At 50.9% G+C, this 27,780-nt stretch overlaps 1 protein-coding gene across 1 annotated transcript; it reads right to left on the reverse strand.

Annotated features, from left to right (window-relative positions):
* Window positions 1-333: 333 nt before the first annotated feature.
* LOC119350398 (protein CDI-like) lies at window positions 334-23,704 on the reverse strand. Its single transcript, XM_037618248.1, has 2 exons — window positions 23,389-23,704; window positions 334-1,503 (listed from the first exon to the last, which is right to left on the reverse strand). The coding sequence occupies exons 1-2, from the start codon at window positions 23,702-23,704 to the stop codon at window positions 566-568; spliced, it is 1,254 nt and encodes a 417-aa protein (XP_037474145.1). The 3' UTR covers window positions 334-565.
* Window positions 23,705-27,780: the final 4,076 nt, after the last annotated feature.

Raw genomic sequence — 27,780 nt, forward strand, 5'->3', positions numbered from 1 at the left:
GAACCGAAATGAACCAAAAGACCAACACAAGACTCTCACAAGACTCCCAGCCCCCAGGAACACAAGAAGACAGCCATTTTGCTGCAGTGCCAAGGAACACAAAGAAGCCAGCCATTCTGCTGCGGTGCCATGAAATTTCATCTACTAACCAAATGACCAACACAACCCTGCCTGCAAACAGATGACATCGTTTTCAGCAATAGGGCGGAATAAGATGATCACATTTCCTGCCAGCCAGATTGCTCATTCGTTCCAGCATCACATCAGCTAGCCAAGGATTATTAATTCAGCAAGTATGGTGTGATCAGAAACAAGAGCAGCAGAACTGATAGGGGCAAGGCCAAAGGATAAAATCTCTTGGCAATGAGGACTGGTTCATTCATAGATCGATTGCAGCTACTACACAAGAGCATACTAAACCAATATACTCGAGCTATTCTACTCTGGCCTCCCCTACCACCTATACCAAGAAACCAGCATAACAAACAGATTGAATCGAAAGAATTCCCACGGCGCAAAAGAACCAATGCAATGCAGTGAACTTGTTGGCCGGCCCCATCATCCATCAATTCCCCTCGTCGTCCTCGTCGTCCTCGAGCTCGAGCCTCTCCTTCTCGGCTCTGCGCTTCTCCTTCTCCGCCCTGAGCTCCTCGGCCTCCTTGATCCAGAGGTCGGCGAACTCGCAGTCCCTGTACCTGTCGAACCAGGGTCCCCCGCAGGTGTAGTGCAGGGCCTTGGGCTGCGTGGCCGGGTCGTCAGGGTCGACCCTGTTGTGGCCGACGAGGAAGTTCCAGACGAAGGGCACCTCCCCGATCTCGTCGTCGTCGAGCCAGGAGAATCGGTGGAGGAAGGCGCCGGTCTTGGTGCTGACGGCGTCCGGGGTGAGCGCGGCGACGTTCTTGGGGTGGGCGCAGTTGTAGAGCACCATGGAGGACCAGTTCTTGCGCGGGTACACGGTCTGCATGGCACCGTCCATCTTGGTGGCCTCGAGGGGCTTGTACTCGTGCTTGACGCAGACGACGGCGAGGCGCTTGGCGGCGGCAGCGTCCGAGGGCACGGCGGAGGCGATGAGCTCGGCGACGTCGGCGAGGTAGAGGAAGTCGCAGTCGATGAAGAGCGCCCAGCCGCGGTAGCCGGCGAGGAAGGGGGTGAGGAAGCGGGTGAAGGAGAACTCAGTGCTCTCCATGTGACCCCGCGTGCGCCAGTAGAGCCCCGACGCGCGGAGGTCCGGCTGCCGGATGGGGCGCACGTCGAGCGGCACGGTGGCGTGGCGGATCAGGCTGCGGCGACACACCTCGTAGGCCTCGTGCTCCTTCGGGTCGTACCCGACGAAGACGCGGAACGGCTCCGGCGACGGCGGCACCGTCATGGTCTGGATCTGGGCGGTGGCGAGGGGAATGGAGCGGAGGAGGAGGGCGCGGGCTTTAATGGAGGGGGATGGAGGGAGGCGAGGTGGGGCTGAAAGTACTAAAGATGGCAAACGGGGGGAGGTGATCTTGAGATCTGTTTCGAATCTAATGATCCTGGTGTGTGTTTGGAGACACGAGGGACTGACAGGTTGGGCCAGGGAGCGGGGCCCGTGAGGCAGTGAGACAGAGAGAGGGGATTTTCCTTTCGTCGTCGGTGGGGGATTGACAGCTGGGTAACGCCGGGAGCACCGGCCGCGGGGAAGAGGATGTCGGTGGCGAGGCGGCGTGGATGCGGCACGGCCACGCCACGGGCGGGAACGCGGTCGCCGCGTGGAAATCAGGGGGTGTCCTGTCACATCCCTAGTCTGGTATGACTTAGACTAGCTAGCCATTTGTGCATCATGTTTAAATTTCATTTAAATTTGAAATGAGGATTGGTGGAACCCTCAGAATCATTTTTGAAAATGATCCAAATAAAAATTTCTCCAAAAGGGTCCAAGAAAATGCTCATGTTGCTCTCTGAAAATATTGGACAGAGATAAAAATCAAAACAATATTTTTAGGAGCTCATGGATATTTATTTTGGCCATTTGGATTAATTCGATAAATATTTGCATTGGAAATATATTGCTATATATATGAAATACGGTCCAAAAAATATGCCATTTATAAAGGAGCTCTGGAATAATATATCTAGCTCCTGCAAAATTGGCATAAGGTAATAAATTGATTTAGTATTTTTTTTAAATCAAAACTAATGTCAGAAAAATTAGAAAACAAAAAAAAAATAAAAGAAGGAGAAGCTTACCTGGGGCTCCCCCCTGTGCAGCCCAGCAGCAGCAGGCCGGCCCAGCCAGCAGGCGGCCCAGCCCGCCCCCTCCTCTGTCGTCTTCGTCCTCGACAGAGGGAGGGGAGCGTGCCCGGCGCGCGCGCGCCACCGCGCCACGCCACCTCCCTCCCTGCCTGCCTGCCTCTCCCCTCCTCGTCTGGATGCCCCGGACGACGCCACGCAGCCACCCCGACCCCCTCGCACTCCCCCTCGCCCTCGTCCTCTCCTCCGTCTCTCTCTCTCTCACGGCCGAACGCCACCGACGCCACCGCTCGTCGTTGCCGCGGCCACCACCTCCCCCTCTCCCTCGCTTCGAGTCCGGTAGCCCCGCCACGTCGTCCACCACCTCTCCGTCAAGCCGTGCCCCTCCGGACGCCCCGTGGAGCCGCCGCCGTCGTCTTTTCCATCGCCGGCCGCCGTGGATCCCCATCGACGCTCCGGCCGCTTCAGTGCGTCCCCGAGCCCACTTCGACTGCCGCTGCAACCGCGGTGAGCTCTGCCACCGCTTCCCCCTCTCCGTTTAACTGCCCGCGCACCGTAGCACCGTTCCCCACCACGGCCGAAGCCTCTCGCCGCCGTCCATGTCGCCGTCGCCGTCTCGGCCCGCCTCCGCCCAAACCGAGCCTTCCATTGCGCTCCCAGTGCCACGAGGGTGCCGCCGAGCCCCTCAGGTGGCCTCCCCGTGCCCCGCAGCCCGTTCCCGCTCGAAGCCGAGCTCCGGCCGCCGCCGCGAGCTTTGCTCCGGCGAGCTCCGGCCTCCCCCGCTACTTCCACCTGCCCTACCAGATGCGCGAGAGCCCGGGCTACGCCCCGGTGCTCTCCGACGCCGCCCCCGTGGTCTGTTTCGCGGACGCCGCCGCGTCCAGAGGTCGCCGACGACGACCTCGCCGGCCTGACGAGTGGGCCCCGTCGGCAGGTGATTAGCTTAGTGCTAATCACCGTTAACTAACCCCCCTGACACTGACAGTGGGCCCCAGCGCCACTAACTTATAATTAGAACTAAATTAACCCCTGTTTAACCCCCCTGTCACTGACGTGTGAACCCCACACGTCAGGTTTGACCCCAGCCAGCCGTAGTTGACCGCTGACGTCGTGCTGACGTCATGCTGGCGCAATATATATATTTCTGGATTAAAATTAAATCAGGAAATTCCAGAAATTGTTTTAAACTTAAAAAATTCATAACAATTCAACCGTAGCTCAGATTAAAATAATTTATATATGAAAAATTATCAGAAAAATGCAATCTTTCCATCTGTACTAGTTTCATGCATGACAAACCAACTTATACATGCTGAATATGAGGAAACACATTATGGCATATATAGGAGCTTAATTTGGAGATGCATTTGAACCTTTGGTTCAAATGGACTTCAAACCAAATGATTACCAGTTACATTAGCTCAAACAGCATCACATCTACATGCCATGTTCATGCATCATATTGTTGCATATGTTTGTGTATTGATTGCCGACACTGTTCCTTCTCGATAGGTCCTGCTCCGGAGTCCGTTCCAGAGTACCTGTCTGTGAAGCAGTGCCTCCTCTGTTGATTTACCAGGCAAGCAAACCCCCTTGTTCATTTCGATAAAACCCTACTCTCTCGCTCCTGCTCTCAGTTATTGCATTAGGACAACAACGGTTCATCTGCTACTTTGTGCTGCGGTAGTTGAACCCATTCCTTTGCATGACCTGTCATTGCCATAGTAAATAGTTGAAACCCACTAGCATGTGTAGGAGTTGATTGAAGCCATTGTTGTGTTCCTACCATACTATGCCTGCTATTGCTTAGAGTTGTGTCAGGTCTGGTTCATTGGGAATGAATTGGAGTGTTACGATATGTTCTGATGCTGAGAGTGAAGTGTGTGAACACGATTTGGTAAAGGTAGCGGTGAGAGGCCATGTAGGAGTACATGGTGGGTTGTCTCACTGGAACCGTCCTTAAGCACTGAGTTCTATGTATGTTGTCCAATGACTCGATACTACCACACATTGGGTTCCGGTAACTCGACCCCTCTCGACTTATTAACCAACTTGGTCTCTGTCCAGGAGTCGCAACTAGTTTCTGGTGTTTGTAGGTAGTGCTATTTTTCTACCAAGTGGCACCCGGCAGGGTGGGCTTGGGACAGACTAGGCACACGTGGCCTGGTGTACCGAGTGGCACCCGGATGGTGGGCTCGGGAACCCTGTACACATCGTTTGGGGCTGTGAGCGACACCCCGGCCGGATCTCCTTGCGGATGGAACCCGAATAGGCGATAAACCTGGACTAGAGTCTTGTGTGGTTAGTCAGGTCGTGGCCGACACCCTCGCCAGGCTTCCGCTTGAAGGTTGCCGAGATACATGACGTGTACATGGCGGTAAGTGGCGAGAGCGTGTGTGAAGAAGTACACCCCTGCAGGGTTAACATGATCTATTCGAATAGCCGGGTCCGCGGTTATGGACTTCTTGGATGCTTACATGGTACATAGACAACTTGAAGTGGATACTCTAAAATGCTCAAGACATGTGTGAGTGCTATGGATGGCCTTCTCGTAGGGAGACGGGGATGAACCCATAGTAGTGTATTGTATGGTGATTAGTGGACTCGTGTACGTTGTTTCACCTCAAGAGTTTCTGGTAGTCGTAGAACAGGATAGCTACAGAGTCAAAGCTGGCTTGCTGCAACTAAACCCCACATTACCCTCTTGATACAAATGCATGTATGATAGGATCTGATGTAAGTCTTGCTGAGTACCTTTGTACTCATGTTGCTTTATTTATGCTTTTGCAGCGGAGACTTCGGTCTTACTAGTGTTCTCGTGGACTTCGACTAGTAGCTAGTACCTCAGCTACGATCTTGATCGGATGTTGTAGATAGTCAGGCTCTTCAGCCTTTTTCATTTGTAGATGTCTGTACCCAGACATGTAATGCTTCCGCTTGTTGCTTGTATGCTCTGTATGATGGGTTTTGTGACCCCTGTTTGCAATAAATGCTATGATGGCTCTTCTGAGCCTTTATCTATATGATTGTTGAGTTACGCTGTGATGCCATGTTGTACAGCACATACTTGCATGTTATGCGTACGTGTAATGTGTATTGTTATGTGTGGGATCTGACTACCTAGTTGTTTATTCTTAGTAGCCTCTCTTACCGGGAAATGTCTCCTAGTGCTTCCACTGAGCCCTGGTAGCTTGCTACTGCTCCGGGACACTTAGGCAGGCCGGCATGTGTCCTTCTTCGATCCTGTGTCTGTCCCTTCGGGGAAATGTCACGCGATGAATACCGGAGTCCTGCTAGCCCGCTACAGCCCGGTTCACCGGAGTCCTGTTAGCCCAGTGCTACAGCCTGGATTCACTCGTTGATGACCGACACGTTCGATGCTGGGTCATGGATGCCTGTCCCTGTAAGTTAGTGCCACTTTGGGTTTACGACTAGCCATGTCAGCCCGGGCTCTTTATCATATGGATGCTAGCGACACCATCATATACGTGTGCCAAAATGCGCAAACGGTCCCGGGCAAAGGTAAGGCGACACCCGTGGGGATACCGTGCGTGAGGCCGCAAAGTGATATGAGGTGCTACATGCTAGATCGATGTGGCATTGAGTCGGGGTCCTGACAGCGCTGGTATCAGAGCCTGACTGCCTGTAGGATTACCAAGCCAAACTGGTCGAAGTCGAGTCTAGAAAATCTTTAGTTATGTAAGGGAATTGATTGTGGGTTGGAACGTAAGGCTCTTTTTACTCCTTATACCTCATGACCTTCTGATCTGAGTCGTCCTATCTTTCCGACGGGATTAAGGAACTAGGCTTCTCTTCCGTCTATCAGGATCACATGTTACTACTCCGTAGTCCCATAGGATTGGTTGATCAGAGTCATACCCCAGTTTTGAGTATTTCCGGTGTAGTCTGTTTAGTACTACCTCCGAACCTTGAGTGATGATGATGAGTATGTTACCACCCCATTTTTAGTAGGATGTCTCATTCTGAGCATTTTACTGTCGTTATGCTGCTGGAATTTCCCTAGGAGTTCGAGTGATACTAATCCCTTGTCCTACATTCTATAGCCTATAGATTGATGCTGACTCCGTCCTTGGTTCGTCTCTCAGGATGTCATCAGCTAAGCGAAGTTCCGTCGCTCGTAGCCAGAACCACGGAGATGGTAGGAATGAGGATCCTCCTGACCAGCCTTCGTCGACAGAGTTCATGCTAGAGATGGAGAGGAACAAGCGTGAGTCTAACCGTTTGTTGGCACGTATCGAGGAGAACACCGCACATCAGTTCAAAGGGTCTGCTACCATTCATGATTTCATTCGCTTGCACCCACCTACCTTTCATCATTCCATCGAGCCACTCGATGCAGATGACTGGCTCCGTAGCATCACTCATAAGCTGCTTTCCGCGAGCGTAGCTGAAGATGACAAGGTCACTTATGCCACATACCACCTGGAAGGTCCTGCTAGTCTTTGGTGGCAGAACTATGAGACTTTGCTTCCAGCTGGCCAGATTCCTACCTGGAAGGATTTCACTGAGGCTTTTCGCGAGCATCACATTCCCCAGGCCCTCCTTGATCGCAAGAGAGAAGAGTTCTGTAGTCTCACCCAGAATAAGATGACTGTTGATGCTTACAGCCGAGAGTTTGAGAACCTCGCCCGCTATGCCGCAGAAGAAGTGTCCACGGACGCTAAGAAGCAGGCTAGGTTCCGGAAGGGTCTCAACCCCAAGTTGCGTCGTGATCTCCACCTGCATCATTGTGATACATTCCAAGCTCTTGTGAACAAAGCCATTAATGCAGAGACAGCTCAGCTCACTTACGAGGAGTCTCGTAAGCACACCCGTGATTTGGGATCCTCCTCTGGCTCTAGTTCCCAGAAGCGCCGGATTTGGGTTCCAAACTCCGCTCTTCCTTCCGGTTATACACCGAGGCCATTCCATGTGGTGTCTTCCCTAGCTCAGTCATATGTTCCACCCAGGCCTACTGGTAGACCGCTTGTCAGTGCGGGTCCACGTCCAACCTCAGGGACTTGCTTCACATGCGGGAAGCCAGGACACTATGCACGCGACTGCTCTCAGACTAGTTATGCTCCACCCAAGGCCGAGAAGACTGTTGGCTGTATTAAGCCATCACGCAAGATGATCAGTGTCAAGTCAGTTCCCACTGAACGTGGACGTGTGCATCACGTCTCAGCTAAAGACGCTCATGATGATCCAGATGTCGTTCTTGGTACACTCCTTGTCAATTGTCACCCAGCATCAGTTCTATTCGATACTGGAGCATCTCACTCTTTCATTTCTGAAGGCTATGCTCGTTTGCACGACATGTCATTTTGCGATATGCCAACTCCGCTTGAAATCCAAACCCCAGGGTCTAGATGGCAGACCACCAGAATCAGCCATGGTAACGAAATCCTTGTGGATAGACTTGTATTCCTTGCATCACTTGTAGCCCTCAAGTCCTCAGATATTAACATCATCTTGGGTATGGACTGGATGACAGCTCATCATGCCAAGATTGATTGTTACACAAGATCTATTCAGCTTACACACCCGTCTGGCAAGATAGTCACCGTCTCCACTAGAGTTGCAAAGCGTCAGCTCTATTCTCTTAATGCCAGCCCTCTTCCAGACCTTGAAGATATCCCGGTAGTCCGTGACTTTCCGGATGTCTTTCCAGAGGAACTGCCAGGTGTTCCACCTGACAGAGATGTAGAGTTCGTCATAGATCTTATCCCAGGAACAGCTCCAATCTCCCGGAGACCTTACAAGATGGCACCCCTAGAATTAGCCGAGCTTAAGAAACAACTCGATGAGTCCTTGCAAAAGGGTTTCATCCGTCCCAGTTCTTCTCCTTGGGCTTGCCCCGTCCTCTTCGTCAAGAAGAAGGATGGTACGGACCGGATGGTTGTAGATTATCGTCCCGTTAATTTGGTCACGATAAAGAACAAGTATCCGCTCCCCAGGATCAACGACCTGTATGATCAGCTCGCTGGATCCTCAATCTTCTCCAAGATGGATTTGAGGTTAGGATACCACCAAATTAAGATCAGAAGCGGGGACATTCCCAAGACAACTTTTGTCACTCGTTATGGTCAGTATGAGTACACCGTCATGTCCTTTGGCCTAACCAACGCCCCAGCCACATTCTCCCGCTTGATGAACTCGATCTTCATGGAGTACTTAGATAAGTTCGTCGTGGTTTACCTCGATGATATTCTTATTTACTCGAAGAACGAGGAAGAGCATGCCGAACATCTTAGACTTGTTTTAGAAAAACTCAGAGAGCACCGCCTTTATGCCAAGTTCTCCAAGTGTGAATTTTGGTTGCCAGAAGTGACCTACTTAGGCCACGTAATCTCTGGTAAGGGCATTGCTGTCAATCCCGAGAGAGTTCAAGCCGTTCTTGATTGGACCCCACCTGAGACCGTTAAACAAGTTAGGAGTTTCCTTGGTCTAGCCAGTTATTGTCGCCGCTTTGTTGAAAACTTCTCCAAAGTAGCCAAACCCCTCACGGAACTTCTCAAGAAAGATAAAAAGTTCGAGTGGTCCCCACGGTGTGAGTACAATTTTCAGGAACTGAAAAGACGCCTGACTTCTGCTCCCATACTTGTGCCACCGGATTTCACTAAAGACTTTATTATCTACTGCGACGCCTCACGACAGGGACTAGGTTGCATTCTTATGCAGGATCGTCATGTGATTGCCTATGCATCTCGACAGTTGCATCCACATGAGGAGAATTATCCTACACATGATCTAGAGCTTGCAGCCGTAGTCTATGCACTCAAGACCTGGCGACATTACCTTCTTGGTAAACGTTGCGAGATCTACACCGATCACCAGAGTCTCAAGTATATCTTCACCCAACCAGACCTAAACCTTAGGCAAAGACGTTGGTTGGAGTTGATCACAGATTATGATCTAGGGATTACCTACACCCCAGGCAAAGCCAATGTCATGGCCGATGCTCTAAGCCGTAAATCTTATTGTAACAATCTCATGTTGCAGCAAGGCCAACCACTTCTCCATGAGGAATTCTGTAAGCTTAATCTTCACATAGCTCCTCGCGGATTTCTTTCTACCTTGGTGGCGAAACCTACCCTTGTGGATCTTATCATAGAAGCCCAGAAGCATGATACGGGGATTACCCGGATCAAGAGAAACATTAAGAAGGGAGTTGGTGGATGTTTCTCTATGGATGATCGTGGTGTTGTTTTCTTTGAGAATCGCTTGGTGGTTCCCAAGAAGCAACATCTTCGGCAGTTGATTCTTAAGGAGGCGCATGAATCTCCTCTCACGATTCATCCCGGTAGCACTAAGATGTATCAGGACCTACGCCAGAGGTTCTGGTGGACTAGGATGAAGAGAGAAATCGCTGAGTTCATTGCTAAATGTGACGTATGTCGTCGCGTTAAGGCAGAGCATCAAAGACCTGCTGGCACCCTTCAGCCTTTAGCTATTCCTGAATGGAAATGGGATAAAGTTGGTATGGACTTCATCACCGGCTTTCCCAGGACCAAGAGAGGGAATAACGCTATCTTCGTAGTCGTTGATCGTCTTTCCAAAGTGGCTCACTTCCTTCCTGTTCGAGAAAATATCACTGCTAGTCAGCTTGCTGACTTATATATTTCTCGAATAGTGTCACTGCATGGTGTTCCACTAGAGATCAATTCAGACCGTGGCAGTCTTTTCACTTCTCATTTCTGGGAGAGTTTCCAAACTGCCATGGGAACCCATCTTTCCTTCAGTACCGCTTTCCACCCTCAGTCGAGTGGTCAGGTGGAACGGGTCAATCAAATTCTCGAAGACATGCTCAGAGCTTGCGTTATCTCATTCGGTATGGATTGGGAGAAATGTCTTCCTTTCGCCGAGTTTGCCTATAACAATAGCAACCAATCCAGCCTCAAGAAAGCTCCTTTTGAGGTTCTCTATGGACGAAGATGTCGAACACCTTTGAACTGGTCAGAAACCGGTGAAAGACAATTCTTTGGACCGGACATGATCCAGGAGGCAGAAGAGCAAGTTCGCATCATTCGTGAGAATTTGAAAACAGCCCAGTCTCGTCAAAAGAGTCAGTATGATCGTCATCATAAGGATATGACTTATGAAGTTGGCGAAAAGGCTTACCTTCGGGTTACTCCTTTGAAGGGTACCCATCATTTCGGTATCAAGGGCAAGTTGGCTCCTCGTTACATTGGTCCCTTTCGCATTCTCGCCAAACGAGGAGAGGTTGCCTACCAATTGAAACTACCCCCACATCTTTCTCGAGTTCATGATGTCTTCCACGTCTCTCAACTCAGGCGTTGCTTCTCGGATCCTATCCGCGGAGTGGACCACGAAACGCTTGATCTCCAAGATAACCTCACATACCGAGAGTACCCGGTTCGCATTCTTGATCAAGCAGAGCGTGTTACCCGACGTCAGAACATCAAGTTTCTCAAAGTTCAGTGGTCTCATCATTCCGAGAGAGAAGCTACTTGGGAGCGAGAAGATCGTCTTCGACTGGAGTACCCCGCTTTCTTTCCGTCGACCGCTGAATCTCGGGACGAGATTTTTTCAAGTGGGGGCGAGTTGTCACATCCCTAGTCTGGTATGACTTAGACTAGCTAGCCATTTGTGCATCATGTTTAAATTTCATTTAAATTTGAAATGAGGATTGGTGGAACCCTCAGAATCATTTTTAAAAATGACCCAAATAAAATTTTCTCCAAAAGGGTCCAAGAAAATGCTCATGTTGCTCTCTGAAAATATTGGACAGAGATAAAAATCAAAACAATATTTTTAGGAGCTCATGGATATTTATTTTGGCCATTTGGATTAATTCGATAAATATTTGCATTGGAAATATATTGCTATATATATGAAATATGGTCCAAAAATTATGCCATTTATAAAGGAGCTCTGGAATAATATATCTAGCTCCTGCAAAATTGGCATAAGGAGCTCTGGAATAATATATCTAGCCCCTCTCCCTCCCTTCGAGTCCGGTAGCCCCGCCACGTCGTCCACCACCTCCCCGTCAAGCCGTGCCCCTCCGTACGCCCCGTGGAGCCGCCGCCGTCGTCTTTTCCATCGCCGGCCGCCGTGGATCCCCATCGACGCTCCGGCCGCTTCAGTGCGTCCCCGAGCCCACTTCGACTGCCGCTGCAACCGCGGTGAGCTCTGCCACCACTTCCCCCTCTCCGTTTAACTGCCCGCGCGCCGTAGCACCGTTCCCCACCACGGCCGAAGCCTCTCGCCGCCGTCCATGTCGCCGTCGCCGTCTTGGCCCGCCTCCGCCCAAACCGAGCCTTCCATTGCGCTCCCAGTGCCACGAGGGTGCCGCCGAGCCCCTCAGGTGGCCTCCCCGTGCCCCGCAGCCCGTTCCCGCTCGAAGCCGAGCTCCGGCCGCCGCCGCGAGCTTTGCTCCGGCGAGCTCCGGCCTCCCCCGCTACTTCCACCTGCCCTACCAGATGCGCGAGAGCCCGGGCTACGCCCCGGTGCTCTCCGACGCCGCCCCCGTGGTCTGTTTCGCGGACGCCGCCGCGTCCAGAGGTCGCCGACGACGACCTCGCCGGCCTGACGAGTGGGCCCCGTCGGCAGGTGATTAGCTTAGTGCTAATCACCGTTAACTAACCCCCCCTGACACTGACAGTGGGCCCCAGCGCCACTAACTTATAATTAGAACTAAATTAACCCCTGTTTAACCCCCCTGTCACTGACGTGTGAACCCCACACGTCAGGTTTGACCCCAGCCAGCCGCAGTTGACCGCTGATGTCGTGCTGACGTCATGCTGGCGCAATATATATATTTCTGGATTTAAATTAAATCAGGAAATTCCAGAAATTGTTTTAAACTTAAAAAATTCATAACAATTCAACCGTAGCTCAGATTAAAATAATTTATATATGAAAAATTATCAGAAAAATGCAATCTTTCCATCTGTACTAGTTTCATGCATGACAAACCAACTTATACATGCTGAATATGAGGAAGCACATTATGGCATATATAGGAGCTTAATTTGGAGATGCATTTGAACCTTTGGTTCAAATGGACTTCAAACCAAATGATTACTAGTTACATTAGCTCAAACAGCATCACATCTACATGCCATGTTCATGCATCATATTGTTGCATATGTTTGTGTATTGATTGCCGACACTGTTCCTTCTCGATAGGTCCTGCTCCGGAGTCCGTTCCAGAGTACCTGTCTGTGAAGCAGTGCCTCCTCTGTTGATTTACCAGGCAAGCAAACCCCCTTGTTCATTTCGATAAAACCCTACTCTCTCGCTCCTGCTCTCAGTTATTGCATTAGGACAACAACGGTTCATCTGCTACTTTGTGCTGCGGTAGTTGAACCCATTCCTTTGCATGACCTGTCATTGCCACAGTAAATAGTTGAAACCCACTAGCATGTGTAGGAGTTGATTGAAGCCATTGTTGTGTTCCTACCATGCTATGCCTGCTATTGCTTAGAGTTGTGTCAGGTCTGGTTCATTGGGAATGAATTGGAGTGTTACGATATGTTCTGATGCTGAGAGTGAAGTGTGTGAACACGATTTGGTAAAGGTAGCGGTGAGAGGCCATGTAGGAGTACATGGTGGGTTGTCTCACTGGAACCGTCCTTAAGCACTGAGTTCTATGTATGTTGTCCAATGACTCGATACTACCACACATTGGGTTCCGGTAACTCGACCCCTCTCGACTTATTAACCAACTTGGTCTCTGTCCAGGAGTCACAACTAGTTTCTGGTGTTTGTAGGTAGTGCTATTTTTCTACCAAGTGGCACCCGGCAGGGTGGGCTTAGGACAGACTAGGCACACGTGGCCTGGTGTACCGAGTGGCACCCGGATGGTGGGCTCGGGAACCCTGTACACATCGTTTGGGGCCGTAAGCGACACCCCGGCCGGATCTCCTTGCGGATGGAACCCGAATAGGCGATAAACCTGGACTAGAGTCTTGTGTGGTTAGTCAGGTCGTGGCCGACACCCTCGCCAGGCTTCCGCTTGAAGGTTGCCGAGATACATGACGTGTACATGGCGGTAAGTGGCGAGAGCGTGTGTGAAGAAGTACACCCCTGCAGGGTTAACATGATCTATTCGAATAGCCGGGTCCGCGGTTATGGACTTCTTGGATGCTTACATGGTACATAGACAACTTGAAGTGGATACTCTAAAATGCTCAAGACATGTGTGAGTGCTATGGATGGCCTTCTCGTAGGGAGACGGGGATGAACCCATAGTAGTGTATTGTATGGTGATTAGTGGACTCGTGTACGTTGTTTCACCTCAAGAGTTTCTGGTAGTCGTAGAACAGGATAGCTACAGAGTCAAAGCTGGCTTGCTGCAACTAAACCCCACATTACCCTCTTGATACAAATGCATGTATGATAGGATCTGATGTAAGTCTTGCTGAGTACCTTTGTACTCATGTTGCTTTATTTATGCTTTTGCAGCGGAGACTTCGGTCTTACTAGTGTTCTCGTGGACTTCGACTAGTAGCTAGTACCTCAGCTACGATCTTGATCGGATGTTGTAGATAGTCAGGCTCTTCAGCCTTTTTCATTTGTAGATGTCTGTACCCAGACATGTAATGCTTCCGCTTGTTGCTTGTATGCTCTGTATGATGGGTTTTGTGACCCCTGTTTGCAATAAATGCTATGATGGCTCTTCTGAGCCTTTATCTATATGATTGTTGAGTTATGCTGTGATGCCATGTTGTACAGCACATACTTGCATGTTATGCGTACGTGTAATGTGTATTGCTATGTGTGGGATCTGACTATCTAGTTGTTTATTCTTAGTAGCCTCTCTTATCAGGAAATGTCTCCTAGTGCTTCCACTGAGCCCTGGCAGCTTGCTACTGCTCCGGAACACTTAGGCAGGCCAGCATGTGTCCTTCTTCGATCCTGTGTCTGTCCCTTCGGGGAAATGTCACGCGATGAATACCGGAGTCCTGCTAGCCCGCTACAGCCTGGTTCACCGAAGTCCTGTTAGCCCAGTGCTACAGCCTGGATTCACTCGTTGATGACCGACACGTTCGATGCTGGGTCATGGATGCCTGTCCCTGTAAGTTAGTGCCACTTTGGGTTTACGACTAGCCATGTCAGCCCGGGCTCTTTATCATATGGATGCTAGCGACACCATCATATACGTGTGCCAAAATGCGCAAACGGTCCCGGGCAAAGGTAAGGCGACACCCGTGGGGATACCGTGCGTGAGGCCGCAAAGTGATATGAGGTGCTACATGCTAGATCGATGTGGCATTGAGTCGGGGTCCTGACATGTCCGCGGCCTGCGGCGTGGGTCGGGGGTCACTGGACGCCCATGTGCTTCGGTGTAGGGGTGTCGCGTGCTGTGGTCGCGCCTCGTCAAACTGTCAGAGTCCATCCTCTTATATTTCTTCACCCCTTTCTGACTGATTAAGACTTCGGATGATTATCGACAACCATGTGACGGGCTAAACGCTCTTATATTTTTTCACGAAGGGAATAGTTTTATCTGAGTTGCTAATAAACATTTCTAAGGTTTAATTAAGATCAATCTTAAAGAATATTTTTGCTTTTCAGTGAAAGCAAAGATTTTCAGTAACTGAACTAGTTGTTTACCGTCGGAAACACTGGCAAATCTGGAGTTTTTTATGACAATTTATATTGGCGAGATGGTGGCAAATTTAGTTTGCAAGAAAACAATGAACTGAGATGGATTTACCGTGCTCGCCAACTAAACTTGTCATACTCAGAGAATATAATTGGTCATGAAAAATGTGAGTCGCACGGTCAAAAATCTGATGTAAAATTTGTAGTGGAGTCCCTTATTTCATAGATTCGCATAACCGCACACTCTGGAGGGATCGTCTAGCGAACGGTCGTGAGAGGGTCGAACGACCGAACGATTGCTGGAACTGCTCATATGGAACAAGCTATCATACAAGAAATATTTAATTTTAAGCAACTTGGGGAAGAATGTCTCCCTCAAGCTTGTGGACGCTTATTACATTTTTAAAACATCTGATCATCCTCTTAAAAGTAATAAAATTGTTGGTGTAATAATTTGCCTCCTTATATTTTGGAGTTTGTTGACATAAACAGTGTGGGACTTATATATTTGCTAGTGCACACAGAGTAACAGGTCCCTGGAATCAAGAGGAGTTTGGTTCAAACGGCGAAGATAATTCTGTGCATTGAAGTGAAGGTTATCACCGAAGATTATAATAACAAGAGTGACCCCTCAAAAATTGCTGAAGTGAAGCAACTTGTTCGGTGCTTTCCCGAAGGAAGTGACTGCATCCGAGAAGTTTGAAGACAAAGTGAAGACGTAGCATTTATTTCGTTGTTTCTCTTCTCTTTATTGAGTCACAGGACCACTGTACTATTAAGAGGAGTGTAGCGTTCAAAACTTTGATTCTATGATGCTAAAACCCAAATCCCATGAATGTTGCGAGAGAAATCTCTTTGTGTTCTGAGCAAATACTGTTGGGGAACGTTGCATGGAAACAAAAAAAATCTACGCACACGCAAGATCTATCCATGGAGATGCATAGCAACGAGAGGGGAGAGTATGTCTACATACCCTCATAGACCATAAAGCGGAAGCGTTTATTAACGTGGTTGATGTAGTCGAACTTCTTCGTGATCCGACCGATCAAGTACCGAATATATGACACCTTCGCGTTCAGCACACGTTCAACTCGATGACGCCCTTGCCTTCTTGATCTAGCAAGACGGTCGAAGTAGAAGATGAGTCCCAGCAGCACGACGGCGTGGACACGGTGATGGTAAACTCGTTCTCGCAGGGCTTCGCTGAGCACTGCAGAGAAACTGGACGGAGGACTAAACTGTGGAGAGGGGCGCCGCACACGGCTAAGAGATTGCCATGGTCTTGTGTGGTGCCCCCTCCCTCATATATACTAGTAGAACGCTCGTGCGTTGCTACGGGCTATAATGCCTTTAAAGGAATGAAAAAAATGATCATGGTCATCTTTGAGGTCGAAGCTCATTTCTCCCTCATATGCCCAGGTGTGCCCGGACATCAAACGGGCACCCAACAGGCTAAAAAAAAATCAAACAGTCCGGGCTCCCCCAAATCCAACCCATATGTATGGGAGAAATGTGTTTGTCTTGACTATTTGACATTTTATCTCCAACGTGCGATCCAACAAAAACCCCACCCAACAACACACGCTTTCCTTTTCTTGTTGGACTCACCCCTTCCCGCTCGGTTTCCCGCTGTAGCGGGACATTGCTCGCCGGAGCCCTCTCTTTTAAAACTGGATGGCGCTCATCTCACCTTCGCCATGACGCCATCTCTCCTTCACATCGTACTTCCCCATGGACCACTAAGGTGGAGTCCCCCTTCAACCGCCCGCCCTTCGGTCTGATCCACTACCCCTGTGTTCGTGTTGCTCTACCACCACCATCAAGGGGGGGGGGGGTGATGTGTGCGTAGCCTGTGATGCCCCCAAGCCAAGAAGGTACATCCGATGTCTCCTAAATCATTCTCAAGTTGTAACATACAGTTGAATGTCGTGCATTACCACAATTTTTTTTATGATGTCCATTGTTGGGCATGCAAGTCATACACCACCGTGTCCATTATTAACTCTTGAAGCAACTAACCAATGCATTTACCCTTCTATGCTAACCAAAAAATTGTACGCCTTGATGAAAAAATGAATCGCACGCTCGTGCAATTTGCTTCAAAGCCATCCTAAAGAAATGCAATTTGCCACATTTTGTAAGTAGGGAATTATTCCGCTCAGACACCCTTAACTGAACAAATCAACCCCAACCCCATCCCGCTCACTCTCTACCCTCACTCTTATGACAAAATCCACCAGATTGTATTCTAAGTGAGCCAATGATCGAAGCCGGTGGCAAATCACTCTCGATGTCGAGGGACATATCCTCTTGATTGGAGGTGGTGACGATCCCTCTCAATGTTGAGGGCCTGGAGAATGGTGTCCTCTTTGCGGGCGCACCTGGGGCCAATCAGGCGATCTTGTCCATGTGGTGGCGCACAATCTGCACCTTGCCTTGCCTTGGAGATGCAACCCTCTAGATCTAGCTCTTGGCAACACAAGGATTCATGCACTCGCTGGATCCCAAGTTCTCATCGATCTCAAATGAAGGTGGCACCATGATGTGGATCGGTGGCAAAGTGGTGGCTCACAGCGGCATGGAGGGTAGTAACCCTAGCGTGTTGCAAGGTTGGCGCCAGGACGATAGGTATGTGTGTGTGTCCATTGTGTGAAGTGGGAGGGAGGTGGGTGGGGTGAGCAGTTGTGTCAGAAAAAAATTAGGAGGGGTGAAAATAAACCAGTGGGGAAAGGGATTGGATAAAAAATGATTGGGGAGGCCTAGCTAATTGCCCTTGCATTGCCACGAGATATAAAAAGAATACTTTGATCAAAATGATTATTGTAATCTAGAAATGTACGTCGAATATTTCAAGATGTCACTGACAACAAAAATAAGAATATGATGGTGAGAAACTGATTCTCACCTTTTCCGCTCGACAATTGCCATGTTTCCTTAACCATCTTCCCCTTGCAAGAAGACAAAATAACATCTTTCTCCGCACCCCTCACGTTCATTTTTGCCACCGCGTCATTGCCCTTTTTTCAAAGTCATGTACATCTATAGTTTATATCTTCTTATCGATTCAAGAGGTTCTTTTTTCTCTTTATTGGCAATCAGATCGTGGAATTTCAGGGAGTGGTAACTTAAACGTTCAATTATTTTTCATATTTACTTAATTCATCTTTACCAGGTGTTGTGAGTAACCTCGATGTGAGGTGCTTACATTAATGTCGTAATTTATCTAAAGAGAATACCATCTTTGGCAAGTGTTGTGAGAAATGAGTAACCTTAATGCTTGTGCTTCTTTGGTGACATGGCCATAGAGGGGTTGGGCCCTGTATTAATGAAGGGATTAATGGCATTGCATCCCTATTGGGAGTATTAATGAAGGGATTAATGCCATTGCATCCCTATTGGGATTAACTACCTGCTATACTATGTAATCCTACAACCTTATGTCATTTGGGTAAAACTCTGCGTAACCAATGCATTCAATATTCAGCAAGTCCATAAAGCAGACAACTTTAGCAACTTTTGAATCGACTAAATCATGATAAGCGTACATCATTGACATTGAAATTACAATATTCTTATGTGCTACATTCAATTATTGGTCTTTGTTCAGATATCTCAATTCTCCATTTTGAAAACCCAAAATTTGATCTCTATTACAAGATTAGCAACCTCAATGGATTGTATCAAGATCTATATGCGAGTGGCTTGCTCATTTGTAAAATCATACACGCATATACAATTCATTGAGTAGATATGTAGGTTGGAATAAAATTATATTGGAAAGAATTATATTTATTAAATGGGTGAAACAAATTAACTAGGTGCATCTCCATGAGCAAAAAAGTGTCTCCCCAAAATCTATGGGATATGAGATGCATAAAAGTTGCAGAATATCTTTACTTTCATGCAGGGATTGTACAATGGCCAGTCAAATAAAAAAGTCAGAGTGAACGATATAAAGAATAACGAGTAAGGTAGGAAATACGCAATTTGATGAGTAAGGAATACATGTGCAATAGAGAATTATAAATGATGTTACTTCTGTAATTTGCTTGTGAGAAAAGTCATGTGAGATAGAGATAACTGCGAAAATAGAAAAATATGATAATAAACTTGCAATATAGAATCAGAAATCTTTGTAGCCCTCGAAGTTTATCTATCCATATTGTATTGGAAAATGGAAACTATTATTCGTAGAATTTTATCTATACATGTTAATGTTTAAGCATAAATTATGATGACAATACAAAATTAACTATTGTAAGATAATGATCTCGAATTCAAGTTGCTCTTCAATGGAAATTCAATAATACGCACAACAGGATGCATATATAATGTTACAACCCGGTATTTACTCCATCATCACCTACACAATTAGAAGAATGCTTTGTCAAAATATAAAAAAAGGTGCTAAGATGGATGCCAATTAAAGGTTGCAGAGTGAAACAAAAATATAAGCTTGTGTTTGATTAGTCATATAAATAACAACAGAGCAACAAGCACTATCATCCATGATTTTTTCACATCACAATATATTGCCTACCGGTTTTCCGATGCCACATGAGTTCGTCCCTTACCGTCTTTGTAGTCTCTTCCTCTCAGGTAATGGCACATGTTGTCATGTTGTGAGTAGATCATCGATGTGACGTGGATCAAGCTATCTGAATTAGGTGGATTAGCAACCAAGCCGAGAAGCAAGAGACGAAGGGATTTTCGCCTACTACATGACCGGAGGTGTTTGAGCTCCCGCCGCTTAGAGTAGGTCGAGGAGTCGCGCCTCAGCAGCGCCGCTGCCAACCAGATCCTCCTCGAGGCCGTGTAGTACGAGAAGATCGTCCACATCATCGATGGGTGGACATGGAGGGAAACATTGGTGCATCTTGGAGCGAGGGCAGGGAGTGTCGGCGGCGGCGAAGAGAGAAATCGGGTGTAAGAAACCCTAGCCGTCTGACAGAGAGAGAAAGAGGAGACTGTGAATGTAGATCGAGAAACAAAATATGCAGTGCTGGTTTTTTCTCTCAGCATCAATAGTAGAGATGTGTATGGATGCGCGGGTGATTGATTTGCATGGCCTGCCTGTGCGTGTTTAAGGAATGATTGATTTGGATTGATTTGGATAGCCTGCCCATGCGTGTTTCCTAGTTTTTTGGTATGTGATCTTTTGTTATGGAACAAACATGTGTTTTGGTAGGTGTCTCACAGGACATACCATATACCAGAGATAGCAAAGATTTGCTGCGTGATTTTTTTATAGGCAAATGGGGATGTACAAGTGCAGGGAAGCAACCGCATATGGTAAGTGCGATCCGAGAAGTACATGATTTTTTACCCCTTTTGCAATTTATTTGTAAAGAGATAAAAAACCAGTGGTATGGGGGTGGTGGGAGATGGGAGGAAATAAAACCGGACACAAACAAAACCGGAGTACCAGGCTACCAACGGCTCCATTAGGTGAGGGAAGGCAGCCAGAGGCGCCCCAAGGGTGGCCGGTCGGCCCCCTTGGGCTCCTACCCTCTAGCGCCCCCCCTTTCTTGTATGCCTGCGGGTAGAAGGCACGAGGAGGTGGTGCCTGATGAGGATATAGACCTAGGGTAGGGTCATAGGCCTGGCCTACTTACCCTACCCAAGGTCACTACCCTAGAAGCAAAGAAGCTCAAGAGATAACAGGGAGTACCCAAGGAAGACGTCGAGTGATATCCACTCGACCAATCATATCACTCGGGTATCCCAACTTCCCAAAGATCACTCGACCATACAAGAAACGACTCGACCTATGAAGACCAGGAGTCAGATGGAACTACAATGGTCGGACGTTCACTCCATCGTCTTCATGGACATTAATGACACTTAAAGCTGGCATTATTAGTAATGCTCCTCCTTTATGTACATTGAACCCTCTGTAACGGAGGGGGGCTGGGGTCCTGGCGCACTCTATATAAGCCACCCCCCTCCTCCGGGACAGGGGTTCACACCCCCTGTAAAACATCACACACATATAATCCAATCGACCGCCTCCGGGCACCAAGACGTAGGGCTTTTACTTCCACCGCGAAGGGCCTGAACTCGTAAACCTAGTGTGTACAACTTCACCATAGCTGAGATCTTGCCTCTCCATACCTACCCCCCTTTCTACTGTCAGTCTTATGACCACGACAGTTGGCACCCATCGTGGGGCAGGAGTCTTAGCGACTTGATTGGTGAAGTTGCGATTTTTCCAATCCCCATCGACATGATTTCCGGCAGTGGATTAGCTGAGGGCCGCGGGATCCATCTCGGCGCGCTCGTTTTCATCGCCGACGACTCCGCCTGGCTTCAGGAAGCTCCCCTTGATGTCAAGGCACTCCCCGACTGAGGGGCTACACACTTTCGCGCGTGCGTACGCGGCGTCCTTCTCCGGCAACCGTCGACCCAGTATCGGTTGGCTCTCGTGGTGTCTTCTCTCCCTGCTATTCGCCGCCGCAAGCGATCCGGTCGGTCGCGGCTTCAGCAGTGGGTAAAACATGCGGTGGCTCGTCATTCGGCCACCCATCAAGTCACGGCAATCGAGCTCGACGAAACTCTCTACGGCCTGTTCGATCTGTCGACTGGCTCCGTCGAGACCGCATCCGAGTGCGATAGCAGCGACCTTGCGGCTGAAGTTTTAATGGTCGACGGACTGCATAGTCCGCCTGGCTTCCGCCACGACGACGGCGGTAAGGGTGGCGGTGATCCATCGCGCGTTCACAAGGAGTACCATCCCAAACCCCTCTCTTCGCAGCAGAGGAAAGAACTTCGTCGTCGCAACATGGATGCACTTCACACGCCCATCGTTGGGGAAACACCCGAGGCTCGGGCCTTGGAAGAGGTGCGCTTGGCCAATTTGGCCGAGCGTACTCGAATAGAGAACCTTCAGCACGCACTCGACGAGCGCGCTCGGGAGCGGATCCCCGAGTCTAGTCGACGACAACTTTTTCCGCCTCAACCTAAGGTATACCGCACTCCGATTCAAAATCTCACTGCCGCGGCCCGTATAGCAGAGTCAATTCAGCCTTCCCAGTCGGTGGCTGACAGAGGTTTGATGCAGATCCGGGCCTTACTCCGGGCAGCAGGGGAATAGAACACAACGATGTCCTAGTCGCGGGACATGACTCATAGCAGGTCCGTCGTGGAGGATACAGTTCAGTTGGCCCATAGCCCAAGATCGCCTCTGCGGCGCGGAGGTCGTGGGCATCAGCAGGATTGGTACAGGAACCATGAGCAATATGATCACCGACTCGGCCGTGACGACCGTCGTCGGCTGCCCACTGTCGGTGTGCAAAAGTAGGGGCTCTCCTTTTGACCCCTTTACTTGTGCACGGGCAGTCAGAGCCACCCGCCACGGCCACGCATAGAAGGGCAAGGGAGGGAAGCCGGAGAGAAGCCGAAAGCACAAAGACAAACAAAACAACGTCAAGGACCAAGGCCACGGAGATCGGATGGACGAAGCAGGTTTCCCCGGCAAGGACCCTTGCCGGGGGAGCCTCAGCAGCCCCAACACACTTGCTGGGGCAGCTCGCCCACACCAACAGAGCGAGCCACCTTCGAGCCCACCAACGCTAACAAATGCGTTGGGGCAGGGCTCGGGAGGCACCTCCGTGGTGGCATGCAGATCTTTGTGAAGACAAAGGATATTCAAGATCAGATGAGGATTGGAAGGCAACGATCCTCGGCAGGGTTCCTGCCGAGGAAGCCTACAAGACCCCCGGCAAGGTCCTTGTCGGGGACAACGGCGCGCCACGGCAAGACCCTTGATAGGCCACCCGGCAAGACCCTCGCCAGGGGCGCCAGCGGGGCCACTGCCAGGCCCACACTAGCCAAGTCTCCGTCGCCGTTCACATGCAGCTGCCGACCCAACCAGCTAGATAGGCACCTATGTGGCAGCATGGAGCCCTTCGTGGAGGCTCCACCACCGCGCCACCTCAGCTGCTTGCTTGCCTACATGGCACCACATGCATCACTGGCCAGGGAGCGTGTCAAAGCGAGGAGGAGCGGCGACGGACGGGACGGGCCTCGCTCCCGTCCCCGATAAAGTGAAGGGACACCTAAGCCTCGCATTAAATGTGCCTTGTCCTGTAATACCAGCGATAAGCTCGCAGCACTGTAGCGCTTTCCACCTCATGTGTGCCACTGTGGCAGCCCCTTTCGCCTATAAAAGGAGGCCCAAGGCACACTGGAAAAGGATTCGGCTTTTTGGAAGCAGGCAACACCCATAGCTAGTTCGAGAGCTCAAGAACACTAAATACAATCCACCAAAGTAGGACTGTAGGGTTTTACGCATCCTTGCGGCCCGAACCTGGGTAAACCACCCTTGTGCTAATTACTAGTCCCGCTCTTCTCACGATCCCGCACTCCGCAACCGTAGTAGGGATCCTTGTGATCCCATAGGTGTCGTTCCCCACCGACATGTTTGGCGCGCCAGGCAGGGGGCGCAAATTGTGAGAATCTGGTCTAGTAGCCAGCCCAACAGTTCATCATCGCCATGGCTCCTAAGAAGAAGACGACCACGGTGATCGGTTCATCCGGGACCAGACTGCCGTCACCCTTGTGGGCCAGTAGCGGGCCAGTCACGGAGAGAACCTGTGGCGTGGCCCGTGAACACCCACATCGCCCTGGTAGTCCAGGCCCGGCGGGCGGCGGCGTTTGTACGACGAGCGACAAGCCGCGCGACGCCGGCCCCAGAGACGGAGTCGGACCCCCCGCAGGCGGCGCGGGGCCCTCCAAGGGCGTCGTCATGCCGCCAACTGACGACATGGCGACCTCCAAGACACCAACGCCAGCGCCCAGGGCGTGCTCTTCTCAGATTGCACCCGATGAGCAGCGCCGCCCCGCTGGTGACCCAGGGCGCTGCCCTGGGAAGAGCCCCATGCATCCTTCGCAGGATGAGGGAGGCCATCGTGCGCGCCCAGGCGCCGATGAGGGTGGCGAACGACTGCGGAGCCGTGGTGAGGCTCCTTCTAACGTGGTTAGAAGTCGAAGCACATCGCGGTCCACCCAGCTCTCGCCGCCGCCCATGCCCGCAGAAGCCCTAGCACACGCGCAACTGCTCCTTGACTTCCCTCCCACTGCGGAGAAGCTTGACGAATGGAGGGCTACCGTCCGAAGCCTCATCGGCATCGCCAACGACGATGAGTTGTGGCCGGCGGAACCCGTAGGCCGTCGCTCCGTCGAGCCACCACATGCCAGCGGGGGCCGAGCCGGAGGCGATGCGGCCACGGTGCACTCCCCTCTTCCATCCCGGCCACCGTGGGTGTCGGTCCGTCACGACGACACTCGTGATGACATCTCCGTAGCGTCATCCGACCCACGAACCCACCGCAACCAACGCCAAGTTCTTCGGGAGCAGGCTCATGAGGATGCTCGAACCACCATCGAGCGCCAACGTGACGCGCGCCACCAGTCGGACAGGCGGGCAGGGCCCGCTACGGACCACCCAGCACCGGGAGGCTACGATGGCCTACCCTACGAGGTGGGTTGTCCGGCCTTCACCCGTGAGCTGTGGCAGTTCCAATGGCCCTCTCATCGCACGTTCAAGCCCGATGTTGGCGAGAAGTACAACGACAAGACTCACCCGTCAGAGTTCCTCGGCATCTACACCATCGCGATGCAAGCTGCCGGGGCCCGCAATGATAAGGTGCTTGCCGACTACTTCCCGTTGGCACTCAAGCCTAATGTTATGTCATGGTTGATGCACTTGCCGATGGACTCCATTTCTTCTTGGGCGGATCAGTGCCATGAGTTTGTTGGCGCCTTTACCGGAGGCCACCAAGCTCATGGCCAGGCGAGTGATTTACATATCATCCCCCAGAAGGACGGAGAAAACTTGCGCAAGTACATCCAAAGGTTCAGCCGAGTGCAGTACAACATCCCCGACGTCCATCCTGCCGCTGTGATCAGTGCATTCCACCAGAATGTGTGCAACCGCAAGATGCGTGAGGAGCTGGCGATGAACAAGGTCAAGGATGTGGCCGAGCTTTATGTTCTGGCTGATCGATGTGCTCGTGTTGAAGAGGGAAGGAAGTACCCCGGCGAAGATGCCGGCGCAGAAACCGACTCCTCGGGCGATACTACCACCCCAGTGAAGAAGGGCCAGCACCGTAACAAGAAGCGCAAGGGCAAGGCCGTGCTTGCCGTCGAGGGATCCGACGACATCGGCGCCACCAAGAAAACCAAGGCGGGCGACCCCGGCAAGGAGGTTGCCGGGTGTGTCACCTGTCGGGCCTTGGCGGCTGTCGACAAGCCAGGAGGCTCCGACAAGCAGTATTGCAAGATCCACCGCACCAAGGGGCATGACCTCCAAAACTGCCGGCAGGTAGAGCTGCTCACTGAGAAGCAGAAGGCCGAGTATGAGCGGCGGGACAAGGAGAAAGGCCAAGATGGTGCCGAGGGATCTAGCAAGAAACATGGCGGCCAAGGAGGCTGCCGCGGCAAGGATAATCAACAGGATAGGCCCGCCCGGGGCCGTGACAAGAAGCAAGAGGACGATGATCATGACGAGGACGACGAGTCCGGTGATCACGGGTTCCATAAAGCCATAGAGGCCATGTGTGTCGTTGGTGGCGCCTCGCTGCATACATCCCACCGCCAACTCAAGAAGTGGGCGCGTGAGATCACAGCAGTCGAACCATCATTCGACGCACGGAAGCCGCTGAAATGGTCCAGCACGCCCATCATCTTCGACACCGAGGAGCACCCTGACTGCGCTACTGCGGTCGGGTGCTTGCCACTGTTGGTTTCACCAACGATCCGCAACCTCAAGGTGACAAAGATGTTGGTTGATGGAAGGGCCGGCCTGAACTTGATCTCGCCTGTTGTGGTCAAGAGGTTGCAGATCCCTGATGGGGACCTCGAGGAGACGGGCACGTTCCAAGGGGTTAACCCGGGGAGGAGCCAGCCAAAGGGAAAGGTCACGCTGCCCGTAACGTTCGGAGGCGAGCTGAACCACAGGACGGAGAGGATTGTTTTTGATGTAGCTAAGATCCCCTTGCCTTACAACGGGATCCTCGGCCGCTCGGCACTAGCCAAGTTCATGGCGGATTGACACTACGCCTACAACATGCTGAAGATGCCCGGGCCGATGAAAATCATCACCGTCCCCTCCGACAAGAAAGATGCATTGATTTGCACCGATAAACTCTACCGGGAAGCAGTTGCAGCAGCTGCCGCTAAGGCACCTGCTCCTGCCGACGGAGCCCCAAGTTGAGACCCCTCGCACCCACTCCGGCAAGCGCACCTCTTCGGGGTGTTGCGCTCCCGTTGAGGACGTGCCAGAGAGCTCCACCGGCAAGAGCAAGAAGTCCAGAGCCGCACCACCGGAGACCAAGAAGGTGCCCGTCAAGGAGGACGACACAGGGGGAGCTTTTACCATAAGCTCCACCCTCGATGACAAATAGGAAAGCGAGCTCGTCACCTTCCTGCGGGCGAATGTTGATGTGTTTGCACGGCAAGCCTCCGACATCCCCGGCGTTCCCAGGGAGGTGATTGAGCACCAGCTCGCTGTCTGTGCTCATGCACGGCCCGTCAAGCAGAAGGTTAGGAAGCAAGCTCTGGAGAGGAAGGAGTTCATCACGGAGGAAATCAAAAAGCTAAAGGCGGGAGGCTTGGTGAGAGGAGTACTCCATCTTACGTGGTTGGCCAATCCGGTAGTGGTGCGCAAGGCAAATGGGAGGTGGTGGCTGTGTATTGATTACACAGACATCAATAAGGCTTGTCCAAAGGATCCCTTCCCATTGCTGCGCATCGACCATATTGTAGACTCCACGGCTGGGTGTGACCTGTTATCATTCCTCGACGCCTACTCAGGGTACCACCAGATCTTCATGACGAAAGAGGATGAGGAAAAGACAACATTCATCACCCCATGTGGTATGTACTGCTTTTTACGGATGCCTTTCGGGTTGAAGAGTGCTGGCTCAACCTTTGCAAGAGTGGTCCAAATTGGTTTTGAACCCCAGCTACATAGAAATATGGAAGCTTATATGGATGATATAGTGGTCAAAACCAAGGACAAAGCAACACTTGTGCAAGATCCGGAGGAAACATTTGGAAACCTGCGCAAGATCAACCTCAAATTGAACCCTGAGAAGTGTCTCTTCGGTGTCCCGTCTGGCAAGCTTCTTGGGTTCTTTGTGTCACAGCGCGGGATTGAGGCAAACCCAGACAAGATTAGGGCCATCGAGCAGATTGAGGCACCCAAATGGATCAAGGACGTGTGTCGGCTCACTGGCTGCGTTGCCGCCATGAGCAGATTCATCTCCAAATCCATGGAGCGTGCCCTCCCCTTTTTCAAGATCTTAAAGAAGATGGGCCCAGTGGAGTGGACCCCCGAGGCCTAAGTGGCGTTGCAAGATTTGAAGAAGTACCTCTCCTCTCCCCCAGTGTTGGTTGCGCCCAAACCACAAGAACCGTTGCTGCTATATCTAGCGACAACAAATCAAGTGGTTAGCGCTGCATTGGTGGTGCAGAGAGAGGTCGATGAAGAGACAACAGCAGCGGCAGAGTCAACGGTTGGCAGGCCGGAACCCTCCCCGGCAGGGCTCGGTCCCGATAAGACGGAGTCCCGGCAGGGGCTGACGCCAGTACGGCAGGACCCGCACGGCCGGGTGAAGCGGCGCAAAGGAAGAAGATGGTGCAGCACCCAGTTTACTTCATCAGCTCTCTCTTGCAGGGAGCTAGGTCGAGGTACTCAGGCGTGCAAAAATTGCTCTTCGGCCACCTTATGGCCTCGAGGAAGCTACACCACTACTTCCAAGCGCACGAGATCACCGTGGTCACCCACCTCCCGTTGCAATGGATACTGCATAACCCAGATGCAACAGGGAGGATCGTGGAATGGGCCCTGGAGCTCTCAAGTTTTGGTTTAAAGTTTGAAAGTACCTCAACGATTCAGAGTAGAGTCTTGGCGGAGTTTGTTGCAGAATGGACCTTGACGCCTGACGAAGAGGTACAGGGGACCACTCTCCCCAGCAAGGA

The sequence above is a fragment of the Triticum dicoccoides genome, chromosome 1B (assembly GCF_002162155.2).
Source record: "Triticum dicoccoides isolate Atlit2015 ecotype Zavitan chromosome 1B, WEW_v2.0, whole genome shotgun sequence".
NCBI lineage: Eukaryota > Viridiplantae > Streptophyta > Magnoliopsida > Poales > Poaceae > Triticum > Triticum dicoccoides.

Bases quoted from the DNA above. Each gene is read 5' to 3' on its own strand.
- LOC119350398 (XM_037618248.1), bottom strand. From the start codon at position 23,704: ATGGCCTCCCTCATCCTGCGAAGGATGCATGGGGCTCTTCCCAGGGCA. The intron at 1,504-23,388 runs GTTCTCTCCGTG...GATTCGAAACAG, and splicing joins GTTCACGGGCCACGCCACAG to ATCTCAAGATCACCTCCCCC.